Source organism: Tarenaya hassleriana, unplaced genomic scaffold (genome assembly GCF_000463585.1).
Source record: "Tarenaya hassleriana unplaced genomic scaffold, ASM46358v1 Cleome3, whole genome shotgun sequence".
NCBI classification, from domain to species: domain Eukaryota; kingdom Viridiplantae; phylum Streptophyta; class Magnoliopsida; order Brassicales; family Cleomaceae; genus Tarenaya; species Tarenaya hassleriana.
The window spans coordinates 3978079-3989539 of NW_010966177.1; the positions used below are offsets into that span (position 1 = coordinate 3978079).

At 39.1% G+C, this 11461-nt stretch overlaps 2 protein-coding genes across 2 annotated transcripts in view; both read right to left on the reverse strand.

The window, feature by feature from the left end:
• Positions 1 to 2899, reverse strand: part of LOC104819223 — an 8969-nt gene extending 6070 nt beyond the window's left edge. The window contains exons 1-12 of the mRNA XM_010549200.2: positions 2769 to 2899; positions 2431 to 2581; positions 2157 to 2266; positions 1833 to 1998; positions 1610 to 1710; positions 1421 to 1493; positions 1175 to 1310; positions 888 to 1048; positions 670 to 794; positions 481 to 580; positions 184 to 280; positions 1 to 37 (exon numbers count right to left, since the gene is read on the reverse strand). The exon at positions 1 to 37 is cut by the window's left edge and continues 21 nt beyond it. Of these exons, the coding sequence (XP_010547502.1) occupies positions 1 to 37; positions 184 to 280; positions 481 to 580; positions 670 to 794; positions 888 to 1048; positions 1175 to 1310; positions 1421 to 1493; positions 1610 to 1710; positions 1833 to 1998; positions 2157 to 2266; positions 2431 to 2566 (1242 nt within the window). The 5' untranslated portion in view covers positions 2567 to 2581; positions 2769 to 2899. The remainder of the gene's footprint in view (positions 38 to 183; positions 281 to 480; positions 581 to 669; positions 795 to 887; positions 1049 to 1174; positions 1311 to 1420; positions 1494 to 1609; positions 1711 to 1832; positions 1999 to 2156; positions 2267 to 2430; positions 2582 to 2768) is intronic.
• Positions 2900 to 4875: 1976 nt separating this feature from the next.
• LOC104819224 (serine/threonine-protein kinase BCK1/SLK1/SSP31-like) lies at positions 4876 to 9125 on the reverse strand. Its single transcript, XM_010549201.1, has 11 exons — positions 8295 to 9125; positions 7264 to 7914; positions 7070 to 7157; positions 6882 to 6944; positions 6619 to 6782; positions 6457 to 6532; positions 6259 to 6318; positions 6045 to 6170; positions 5719 to 5949; positions 5538 to 5635; positions 4876 to 5437 (listed from the first exon to the last, which is right to left on the reverse strand). The coding sequence occupies exons 1-11, from the start codon at positions 8780 to 8782 to the stop codon at positions 5227 to 5229; spliced, it is 2256 nt and encodes a 751-aa protein (XP_010547503.1). The 5' UTR covers positions 8783 to 9125; the 3' UTR covers positions 4876 to 5226.
• Positions 9126 to 11461: the final 2336 nt, after the last annotated feature.

Here is an 11461-nt window from a genome sequence, read left to right on the forward strand (position 1 = left end):
CTTCCTTGCAATATCCGAAATTGTCAATTGACGCTGCCTGCAAAAATGGAAAATTAAGATACCAAGCAGGTGACAAAGGAACAATTTTGAATAATTTCGTAAGGAACAAGTTCACTGATTATGCTAGTAGGCGTTTTCAGGAAAAGTTCAACACTAATCTGCAAGGGATAAGATCCCACCCACCCCTTGTGATGATGCTCTTGTAGTAGAGCTTGGAGTTGATGTTCAGCCAAAATTCCAGAGGAACCCATCGAAGAAAGCTTTTCCTTCAAGACAGAGGCTGCAAATCAACTCCGTAGTTAGGCAAATCCGTAACAACTAACAAGGATACAAGAATCCAACAAAATTTAGATTGAACCCACTACCCTTGTTAACATCAGCAATTCAGCATAGCAGTGAATCTCAGGCAACCCTCATATAGCTTCTTATCAAGAAATCACTAGTTCATGGCCAAAACTAAAATTAAGGTTTCAGATTCACCTGACGATCCCCTGGCACTTTGCAGAACAGCAAAGAGTTGTTTTCTTCCTTCCCTGGTGCGAGTGGCTCGATTTTGAATGTTGTCACTGCCTGCCATATTCTGCCAAAGAAAACTCTATGTCAGAGAGAGATCCCATACTTAAACCTCACTAAAGAATGGCAGTAAGAACTTAAATTACTGTTCTTAACTGCAAAAATCAAAGCTGCTAAATTCAGCTTTGGGTGAATTTCTAAAGCTTTGATTCGTGGTAAGGGATAAACTGTTTCCCCGCCCTGTTGAGAGAGAATTCGAGGGATGTCTATCAACTCCATAGCTGCACAAAAACAAGAAAATTTTTTAAACTAAAATGCATAGAACAATATAATCCCATCTTTTTTGGGTCCACCTGAAGAGAAAGTAAGCTCACCGGCAGGTTCAAAAAAATTAGTTTGTGTTGAAGGACGATTGGGATTTATTATTACACGTGTCTTCCACACTTGAAGAGTTCCATCCTTGGAAACAGTGACAAGTAAACGCAACATAGGAAGCCAAGAAACTGATGTGATGGGTTGAGAACCAACTTGAGTGCTGCAATGGTACCAAAAGATAACTATCAGGATTCCAGGAATGATTAATACAAAAGCACAATACAAAATTGAAGCTAGCTGGGGAGAAAAATGCACAGAAAGCAGAATGCAACCAGGATTAACTTACATTCCTATCATATTAGGCCTTTCAGTTGATACATCCCAAGCTAAAAGTGTACCCCGCCTATCTCCAACAAAAATCCATTCCAATGTGGGATGAAAAGCAAATGCACCAGCACCGATGAGTTTAATAGTATTGTCAACTGCAAGAAAAAGAAAATTTTTCCATGAGATATCCCGTAAGTTGCAACCATCCCACATAATATCTTATAAGGTAAAGGAAAAAAGAAAAAGTAACTCGTCCTAAACTCACGTTGTAGTGTATAAAGAACACCGTAAGTATGGATGTTGTAGGCACGAATCAACCCCTCTGCGTATGCGACATACTGGAAAGACAATACATGGGATCAAAGAAATTTAGCAAGTATGTCAAGGGAATATGAGACACTCACAGCACGGACTGAAGATGGAAAATGTGAAATGAGCATGTTGTATACTATACCAGGACAGGGAGACGGGGATGGCAGGCAAGGTTTACAATTGGTTTCTTCAAATCCGTCTTAATCTTTGTTGGAGCTTTTCCCCCTTCAACGGTTCCAACAACTTCACCAAAGAGAAAGAGCATCAGGAGCAATTCAGAAGAGAAACATAGCACCTAGTCATACAAGTTGGGAAACTACACCTAACTGACTAATACAGGAGATATTGGAGACAGAAAAAACCACCTGTCACACTCATTCTTTTCGGGAAACCAAAAAACACGACAGGCTGGAGAGGCGTCAAAGCAAGATGAACTTCCGTCTCTAATGAAATGTGCTCACTCTTCTTCTCTGGTGAGTGCAAGACACAAGTCTGTTCCGTTTCAAAATCGCAAGATCTAATCGTACAATCCTACAAGATCCAGCAAAGAGGCATTCAAAAGTCTGGAAGGGAGAAACATGATGATCCGTAGTTCATATGAGATACAAGATGGAATTAGGGCAAAACAGAAGCAACTTTACTAATATGGAATTCACAGGTAAATTTAAATGGATGTGGAGTGGATGAACCTCGAGAATGGCAATCACAGCATGGCTGCTGGTAGGACTATACGCCATTCTAACGGCTGGAGATCCAATCTCGATAGAAGCAATCTTACACCCCGTTAATGCATCAAATTCTGCAACACAAACAGAAAAATCACTAGATTCAACATCCAATCACTAATTCTCCACCATAACCAGCACAGCGCGACCAAGAATATCGACACCACACACGAAAATCACCAAAAACAAAAGAGAAACACAATTGCGGAAATGAGAATCACGAGAAATGTCAAATTACCCATGATGTAGGAGCCGACAGCGACGGCGATGATGGCCTGAGAGGGATGAAACGCGGCGGCATGAGGCTGCAGCGGCTTGCTGACGCCGCGACCCACGTGTCGCAGATCCAGATGCTGCACCGTCGCCCACTCCATTGCTGCTCTTCTTTCCTGAACTCATCAAACGAACCCCGAACCATACAATTCAGTTACCGCAACGAAACCATACGAGAACGGATGTGGAAGAACACTCGATGTCACAATATGATCCAGATCAAGCAGAAGGACACAACATCGATCTGATCTGGACGGATAACGACGAATTCATAAAGGAATTCGCACTGCTCATCTAATTTACCTCGAAGATTCGTGTTGAATCAAGAGTTCATTTGCTTATCCGAACCAAACGCAGAGCAAAATGACCGTAGCAAAATGACCGATGCCAGAAAAGAGAGTGAGATCAATGGAGGAAACCAAATCGGAGGGGAAAGGAAGGGGAAGAACATGAAACGAGACGTAAGAAATTGGGTGGATTGGGCTGTCCGGGTCCGGTCTAACCCGATAAAGTACAATGGCCCATTAGCCCAATTTTGAAGTTCAATATTCGGGCCTGTTTGTGTAACAATGGTTTGTGGTTTTACACGTGTGACTATACGAATGACTTGTGGCAAATTATGAAATGAATTTATACATTTAATAATGTCAAATTTAATTAATTTATCCATAGAAAGATGAAGTAGGACACACCAATTAGTTTTCCTCAAATTAAAAACCGAACACTATGGGATAGATTTTTTTTCCCCCCAAGAAATAATATGTTTTGGTTCTACCAGCGGACATCATTGAACTTGACTTTATTGGGGGAATTTCTGGTTTTATTCAAATGCATATGGTTGAAAATATATTTTTCAGATAATAGTAAAAAACCCATTATTTTAATCAATTTAGATGATTAATATCTAACGTTTGATTTTAGTAAAAATTATGGAAATTATATTTTAAAAAAAAGTTAATGTCTAAATTTTATTTTATGGGTGAAGAAGATATATAGTGTTATCTCAACCAAAATAATTTAGATGCTTTGTTTATTTTAAATAAGAAAAGGGTGGTGGGATAAACATATACGTGTAAAAAAGGTTAAAATCCCATCTGGATGACCGGTTATTAGGGTGTAAAATGGGCGGGATGGGTCGGATTCAATTCGGGTCTATAATTTTTCGGGTTAGACTGGTCTGTCTATTTATTTTTCGAGTCTAGGATCGATGATCCGGAGTACTGCTCTATAGGACTTCGAACGGGTTCAGACCGGGCTTTGATTTTTTATCAAATAAAAATATTTTTTCTACGATGATGATAATAATAATAATAATAATATGAAACATTAAAAAAAGATATAGTATAAAAATATATTATATGATGTAATTTATTTAAAACCTGTAAAAAAAGAATCAATATGTTCATATGCAAACAAAGGTTTAAAAATATATATAATTGAAAGTTTCGACACTTTTAAAAATATAAATTGATATATATATATATATGTGTGATATATATATAGTTAAAAAATAAAAGCTTCTATCACTTTAAAAAGTGTTAATTGGAACCTAGATAAAACTTCATCATTTGGTTCAAAGACACTCATACATATAATGATATACATATATATATATATATATATATATATATATATATATAAATATAACACATATGTTTATGTGCATCGAAAAATAAAATACAACCCACTAATACGAAACAAAACTAATTTAGAGTGAGATAAAAAATATAAAACAAAAAAACATAATCAAATAGCAAGTATTAGGTTTAATTTAGTAAAAAAAATAATACAAAAAAGATTATCTAATATATGATGCAATATGATTAAAAAAAAGTTAGAGTAATCATAGAGAGATATAGCTTTGGTTTAGAAAAAAGATTAGAAAAAAATTAGTAGGCCTCAAGCACGGCCCGAGACCCGACTGGCCCGGTTCGACTGGCCCGCAATCCATTTAGCTCGAGGTCTGAAAGTTCGAAATTTAATGAGCCTATATTTTCTAGATCCATATCCTTATTATTTTTGGGTGGGTTCGGACCGGGTTTTGGACTCCGTACTTAATTGGCATCCCTACTGGTTATTAATCATATAGCCTAATCAAATCGAATACGAATACAACTTAAAAATCAAACATTTTTCTAAATCCGAAAAAATGGAAAAATTAAATAACAAAATAATCAAACATTTTTTTTGAAAAACTGTATTTTACTAATAAAAACCCGAATCAAACCAAAATAAAATTGAAGCAAATCGAATCGAACCAAAATTGATAGTTTTTAAAATAACCTAAAATTTTGAAATAATCATCCTACATATTTCGAGATTCTCATTTAACCTGAGACCCCTGAAAGAGAAGCAACGGAAGTTGGTTGAAGTAATTTGATTAAATTTGGAATTAAATCTACATCGATACTAACAGTAACAGATCCTGAACCAAATGTACATTAGAAGCTGACCACAAACTTCGTGGGATTTTAAAAATATATATACACACAAACCTCAGAAAGAAAACAGAGTAAACCAAAAACAGAAGCTTCTGCTCATTCAACATCGGATTAAAGAGATTACACTTCCGCCCCACCAAAAAAAAAGAAAAAAGTTTTCAAAAACAAAAGCACACATCCACACACACATGCTGCTATATGCAAAGATACGAACATATCTGTGTGCATGCGTGTGTGTGTATGTATATACGTAGAGCAGTGTCAGCAGCAGCTTCTGGAAAGTCCCCAAGGATATGAAGCAGCAGAAACAGGAAGAGGACCTACACGTTATCAGAAGACTTGCACATTCGTCTTCTGTTAGGTCGGTGGGGAAAGGCGGAAGAGGAGGCGGTGCTTGCAGAGGGGACCAAGCGCGGAGGAGAAGGGCTCGGAATTGCCTCCAGCGTGGACCGTGGAGACAGACGTGATGTAGTCGATGCTGTTAGATTGGGCGGCGGCTCCTTGCTGTGATACCGTTGTTGTCCGTTCTCACTGTTGACAAAAATGAAGAACGTGGGAAAAGACCAGAGAGAAAACACACAGCTGGGTTTGATTTCAAAGAATGTCTTTTTTTTTTTTTTTTTTTTTTTACCTGTCTGAGGGTGTTGTGGCCTTTTTATTCTTGTTTCTGAAGCTGGGAAAAGCTGGAGCCTGATCTAGCCTGAAGTCTGCCTTCCTACCGGTATGTTCCTGTCAGAAGCAATTGGTTATATTATATCTATCACCCCGTCAATGGCTTTCTTTAAAAAGATTTCAAAGCACCAGACTCTAACCGTTAGTTTCATGCCATTGAACAATTGGGAGCAAGTGGAAACGTCGGTAGGTGGAGAGGGTGAGGTTGGCAACTGAGAGTTCTTTAGAAACCGGTGTTCAAGCAACTTAGCTGCAGTCGGCCGTTCAGCTGGGTTTCTCCTAAAGCAAAATCTTAGGAAATCTTTCCCCTCAGCTGACATTGATTCGGGTATCGGTGGGCTATCCTTCATCACCTTGAACATGGCTGCCGCCTGATATATATATTCAAAAGTTGAAGTAAAAGTTAAGCAAAGGTTCAATTTTAAGCTCAAAGAAAGGACGTCTGTTTCTGTGTCTGCTTTTTTACCCCTTCGTACTCACTCCACGGAGGCTTCCCCGTGAACATTTCTATAATTGTACACCCTAAACTCCATATGTCAATAGCAAATGCCAGATCCGAGTTATTATCTTTTTGCATCACAGCTTGCATTAGCTGAAAAGAAAAAGAAGTGATCGGTATAAAGTTAAGGGTTTTGAGCTTAGAAGAAGAGTCTCACATCTCATAGAAGAGAATTACTTACCTCTGGTGCCATCCAGTACGGGCTTCCCTTCAAAGACAGATCAGCTCTTTGCCCTGTAAGCTGAAAAAAAAAATAAAGAACACAACCATATTTTACCAACCCAAACGGAAAATGTTGATGCTTTTAGATCCTCCAGAACATTGTCAATATATACAGAACGCGTGTTAAGAATACATGGCAGGAGAAACTAAAACTTACATGTTTAGCCATGCCAAAGTCAGCAAGCTTAACGACACCAGAAGCGTCAACCAGGAGATTAGCACCCTTGATGTCCCTAATAAACATAAAAGTTCAAGTATGCTAAGCCTCAAAACACGAAAGAAAACTCAAAGATTCGATAGCACCAAGTTGTGAGTTTACCTGTGGACTGTCTTTTTGCTGTGCAAGTAAGCCAGCCCAGACAAAATGTGACGTGTAAAGTTCCGAACAACAGATTCCGTCATGGCACCACAATGGTCACGGATATATTTGTTAATTGAACCCGGGTGAACATATTCCAGGTAGATAAAGAAACGATCTTCCACCTGCATAATCACAAAAATTAGTCAATAATTCAATGAATTTCAGGCAAGATAATGATATATATATATATACTCATGCTAACAAATGGAAGTTGTACTCACTATTTCACTACCATAATACTGCACAATGTTTTGATGCTGAAGGTTACTGAGCAGTTTGATTTCCTGAATCCAAGACAAAATTTTGAGGTGGTCAGTTTGACAGGAAAAAACAGCCAAAGAGAGGCAAGAACATTATTCCTATCTACAGGAGTCAGTCAAACGCTCTAAATTCTGGTGCTAGTTATTACCTGCTCTAATTGCTTTATGCACTCTGCAGACTTTGGGTCATCCGGAAATATTTCAACTTCCTTCATTGCACACAATGCTCCAGTCTCTCTGAACAAGGAAAGAATGAAAAGAATAACTCAGCATGAACAAAAACAAAAGCAGATCGCGACTTAGCTAAACGGTAAAGTAGGACTAAAGAATTCACCACCAGTACCTGTTGCTGGCAACATAAACACTTCCAAATGTTCCACGCCCTATGAGCTTCCCCTTAATCCATTGACAATTCATGGGGCTGGAGTCCTGATTGAGAGGAACATGGGAGATGGGAGCAGAAGCTGAAGAGGACCCAGCAGCTCCAGGAGGGAGAGGCAGTGGGTGAACATTGGAATTCTCACGCCTTGGAGTTGTAACATCAACAGACAGTCTTGGATGCAATGGTGACGAGATACCATCTCGCGGGGTAGCTGAATGCTCAGGGGATAGCATGGGATGCAATGGGGAGGACGGCCCACCAGGGCTTCTGGCCTGTCGGCGTGGACTGTTGGGTTGGGGACTATGAATTGGAGAGTTGTCGGTACTGAATGGGTCATAAAATGCTGGAGGAGGAAGCCCTGAGACATCAAATGGCATCTCTGGCGCTGACCAGACCTGATTGCTTCTCGGGGCCATGTTAAACAATGGTAACACATCGCCAGAACTCATCCTATGCGGACTGAGGATAGGGCTCGCATATGGACTCGTAGGGGCACTCATAGTTGGAATGTTCACCCAATACCCATTTCTCCGGCTACTACTCGAATCTTGATTCACTGCTGCGTACGAATTTTCCGTGGTCTTCCTCCAGTCAGGGACAGAAGCATTGACACTAAGAACACATAAAGGGAATATGCTTAGTTTGGAGGTAACTTAAACACGACTAGATCTGACAATGTTACTACAAAAAAGGAAGTTGGTTCTCTAGGGGCAGAAAACAGAAAACGTGATTAAATCACACAATCTTCACATATCCATAACGCGAATCCCGACAGCACATTTACAAATACGGAGAAATGGAATGGCTATTTGGTATCCACACTCTTAGACTATCACATGAAAAAGGTAATAATGCTGCCTATGATTCCCTTTACCCTAAACTAAACCATAATTGCCATATTTTGACACACACAAAAAGCTAGGATCACTTGAACCCCTTTTCTTTCTTTCCGAATTCGAATCAAATCTCAGCAGAAAAATGCAAGAAATTACCTGCTCAAAGGAGGACTGCAGGACAAACGATCTACAGCAGCATCAGCTCTATTTCTATCCCTAACCCTATCCCTATCTCCATCTCTGAGTTTATCCTCCACTCCTTTGCCGTCCCCTAAATTTCTCCATGTCTGCCTCCTTCCATCTCCATCGCCTTCCGGCAACGGCAAAGGCAATGGCAACGGCACGGCAGAGGAAGACCGCGGGATCACCGCGTGGGTGCTGGGCGAGCGAGTCAACCCAGGCTCGGCCGCAGACGAAGGAGATGAAGACGACCGGCCTCTCCAGACGTCGAGATCCGTCAAGTGCCGGAGCTTCTTCTGGCGCGTGAGCTTCGGGCCGTGAAACCGGAGACCGCGACGACGATAACGGTCCCGATCGCGATCGGGAGATTCAGAGTACGACGACGCCGGTTTTAGAGACGAGGACGAAGACGAAGGCGAAGAAGACGGAGACGACGAGAACGAGATGTGCTGAAGCCAACGCATAGCGAGAAATCATTGGTACGCCGAAACACGATCCGATTCCGCACACGAAATTCCGCTCTATCTCTCCCCTCCGTGACCGGGAAGAAGAAGATCGACGAAGGAAGAGAAGACGGTGATGAATGAATCCACCGAAGAACCTAACCGATTTAACAGAAAAACAAATGGGAAAAAAATCCAGAAAGTATTGACGAAGAAGAACGAATATTAGGGCCAGTTTTTTTCCATGAAAAAATAAAACTTATTTTTTCAGTTTTTTTTTAAATAATTAAATCGAGAAGGCCAAACTGAGAGGCCGTTGTTGGGTTATGTATCCGCGACGGTTTACAACAACGGCCTCCTCCTCCTCCTCTTCTCCTTCGTCGCGATTGGGACAAATGATTAATAATTAACTAATTTACTTTTTATCATTAAAATTATTAGGGTTTTTTTTTTGGCTAATTTCGATTGCAGACACCAACAACAAAAAAGTGTACGAAAGATGAACATATGACGCTGACGCTGTCGCCGACACCTTTTTTCCGTCAGGGGCCAATCTACCCACCTGTTTGGCCTGTTATTACCGATTTACCAACACATACATCACCATTGGTGGATTTAAACAATGATTTTCTTATGACTACAAAGAAATAACAAATTAACAATACATAAATACTTACGGTTAATAAAATTCAATTGGCAAAGCGGACGATGTAGAATGTATAAATGCTTTATAAAATGCTAAAAATATCAAGCTTGTAGTTTACCGTATAGATTGTTCGAAGTAGAAAGAATAGTAAACCCAAATTAAAATACTTTTCTTAAAATTTTGACCAGAGGAAATCCAAAATATATATATATATATAAACCCCAAATGCGAAACTGTGTTCAGACATTCAAGGACCCAAAAGTCTGAAAACCGTACATCACGAAATACGAGGTATTGACCAAATTAAACCAAACCTTAGTTTAAATAATAAATTATTTGACATTAAACCTTAGTTCACATACATTCGAGTGCATATTAAACATTGATAATCTACGGCTCAATTCAAGCTTAAGTTGGAATCAGTGGCGTAATAAATCAACGGTCAAGGCACCCAGGAACTCGTGGTCCTCTGGACAAAGACGTGACACGTGGCAAATGGGTTCCACTCTTCTGGGGCCAAGTCAGTCTCCATAAATATCCCACCAAGTTGGCGTATCTTTCACGGTCCATCCCAAGACGATATCGTGTTGACTAATCATTCTATTTCAACCAATGCACTCTAATTTTTTTTGATAATTCAAAAATTTATTATTTTTGGTTCAATTACATCTTTAAAGAATGAAGATGTCTTCCCAAATCGGGATTTGAACATGAGTTAAAAATAAAATTTTATTCTTTTTTTAATCAATTTGGTTATCAAATGTTGGATATCTAATCTTGATTATGGTCATTTAGATTAACACTAAAGATAACCAAATTATAGATAGCAGCTCATCTTTTAGATAATTTTATTGGTATATTCAATATATTAGCCCCATGGTTTATACAATAATCGCTACGATATCGTCTATATCTATATGATTTGGAGATCAATGGTTTAGTGGAGGAGAAGGATAGACGGAAATGGTGATGCCGTACGCTAGGGTTTTTTTTGGGTGAAAACCTGACGTTTCGGAGGGGTTTTGAGTTTTGGGCTTTTTTGAAAGACGAGAGAATTTCTTACTGGACTTTCTAATGGGCCCATGTGATGAATGAGAGGGCTTCAGATTTTGGAATTTCCCGTCTTTTAGCTTCCTTATTTGCAATAAATATATACATATATTTTAATATTTGTATTTGGTTTTACAAACTTATAAAAAAAAGTTATGTATATATTTGTGGTACCGCTGTATAGAATACCGTGTATGTACGGACGAGCATGTACACATGAGCAGCAGTTAGAATTTGGCGTAACATATGTAGTAAGTTCACTTAATCTTAATGATATTAAAATAAACCGTACATTATGAAAATGAATATATATGGATGGGATTTGAACAAATGGGTTGTGGGTTTTATGCGAAGGGTTGATAAATCGATAAAATATAATGCTGTGTAATTGAGAATTGCGACCGTCCATGCACGTGACGTGAGGCTGAACATAGTGACAAAGTCAACCCACATACCCGAATTCTTTTATTGTTTTTATTCTTCGAACTAAAGCGGGGGTAAATCGGTTTTTCCTCAAAGAATCTCTATTTCCTTTGTCATTTGCGTATAAAAATATTACGAAGATATTTAACGTTTCCTCATTTGTTATAATTTAATCCAAACCCAATAAAAAAAAAAATAACAAGTGTTCACACAACGCCCACATATACATACACGTCTAAATATATGTGTGTGTGTGTGTGTGACAGAGGAGCCATGTGAATAATGTAAATATGACGACCACGAATGAGTATGGATGGGAATTAATAAGTTGGCTTTTTCCGGATTGTCTCCCTGTGTGGGTCCCACTTAACCAAGCTTCTGTTCTGTCTCGTTCGACTCGCTTGCTGCTCACGTCACCATGTCTTCCCGATTTCCGTCCCATCAAAGCAAATGAGATTATCGCAATTTTCCACTTTTACCCCCACACCTCCTCGCTAATTACACTACTTGCCCTAAAGACAGTTGTCTCGCCTCAAGCCTCGAGGATTGGTTAATCGTCTTTTGATCAATATATATATATA

Excerpts from the sequence above, each read along its gene's own strand:
- LOC104819224 (XM_010549201.1), bottom strand. The coding sequence starts at position 8,782 with ATGCGTTGGCTTCAGCACATCTCGTTCTCGTCGTCTCCGTCTTCTTCG. Across the intron at positions 5,950-6,044 it reads CGTGGAGTGAGTACGAAGGG|GCGGCAGCCATGTTCAAGGT; the intron begins GTAAAAAAGCAG and ends TATATATATCAG. Across the intron at positions 5,438-5,537 it reads GCCACAACACCCTCAGACAG|TGAGAACGGACAACAACGGT; the intron begins GTAAAAAAAAAA and ends TTTTGTCAACAG.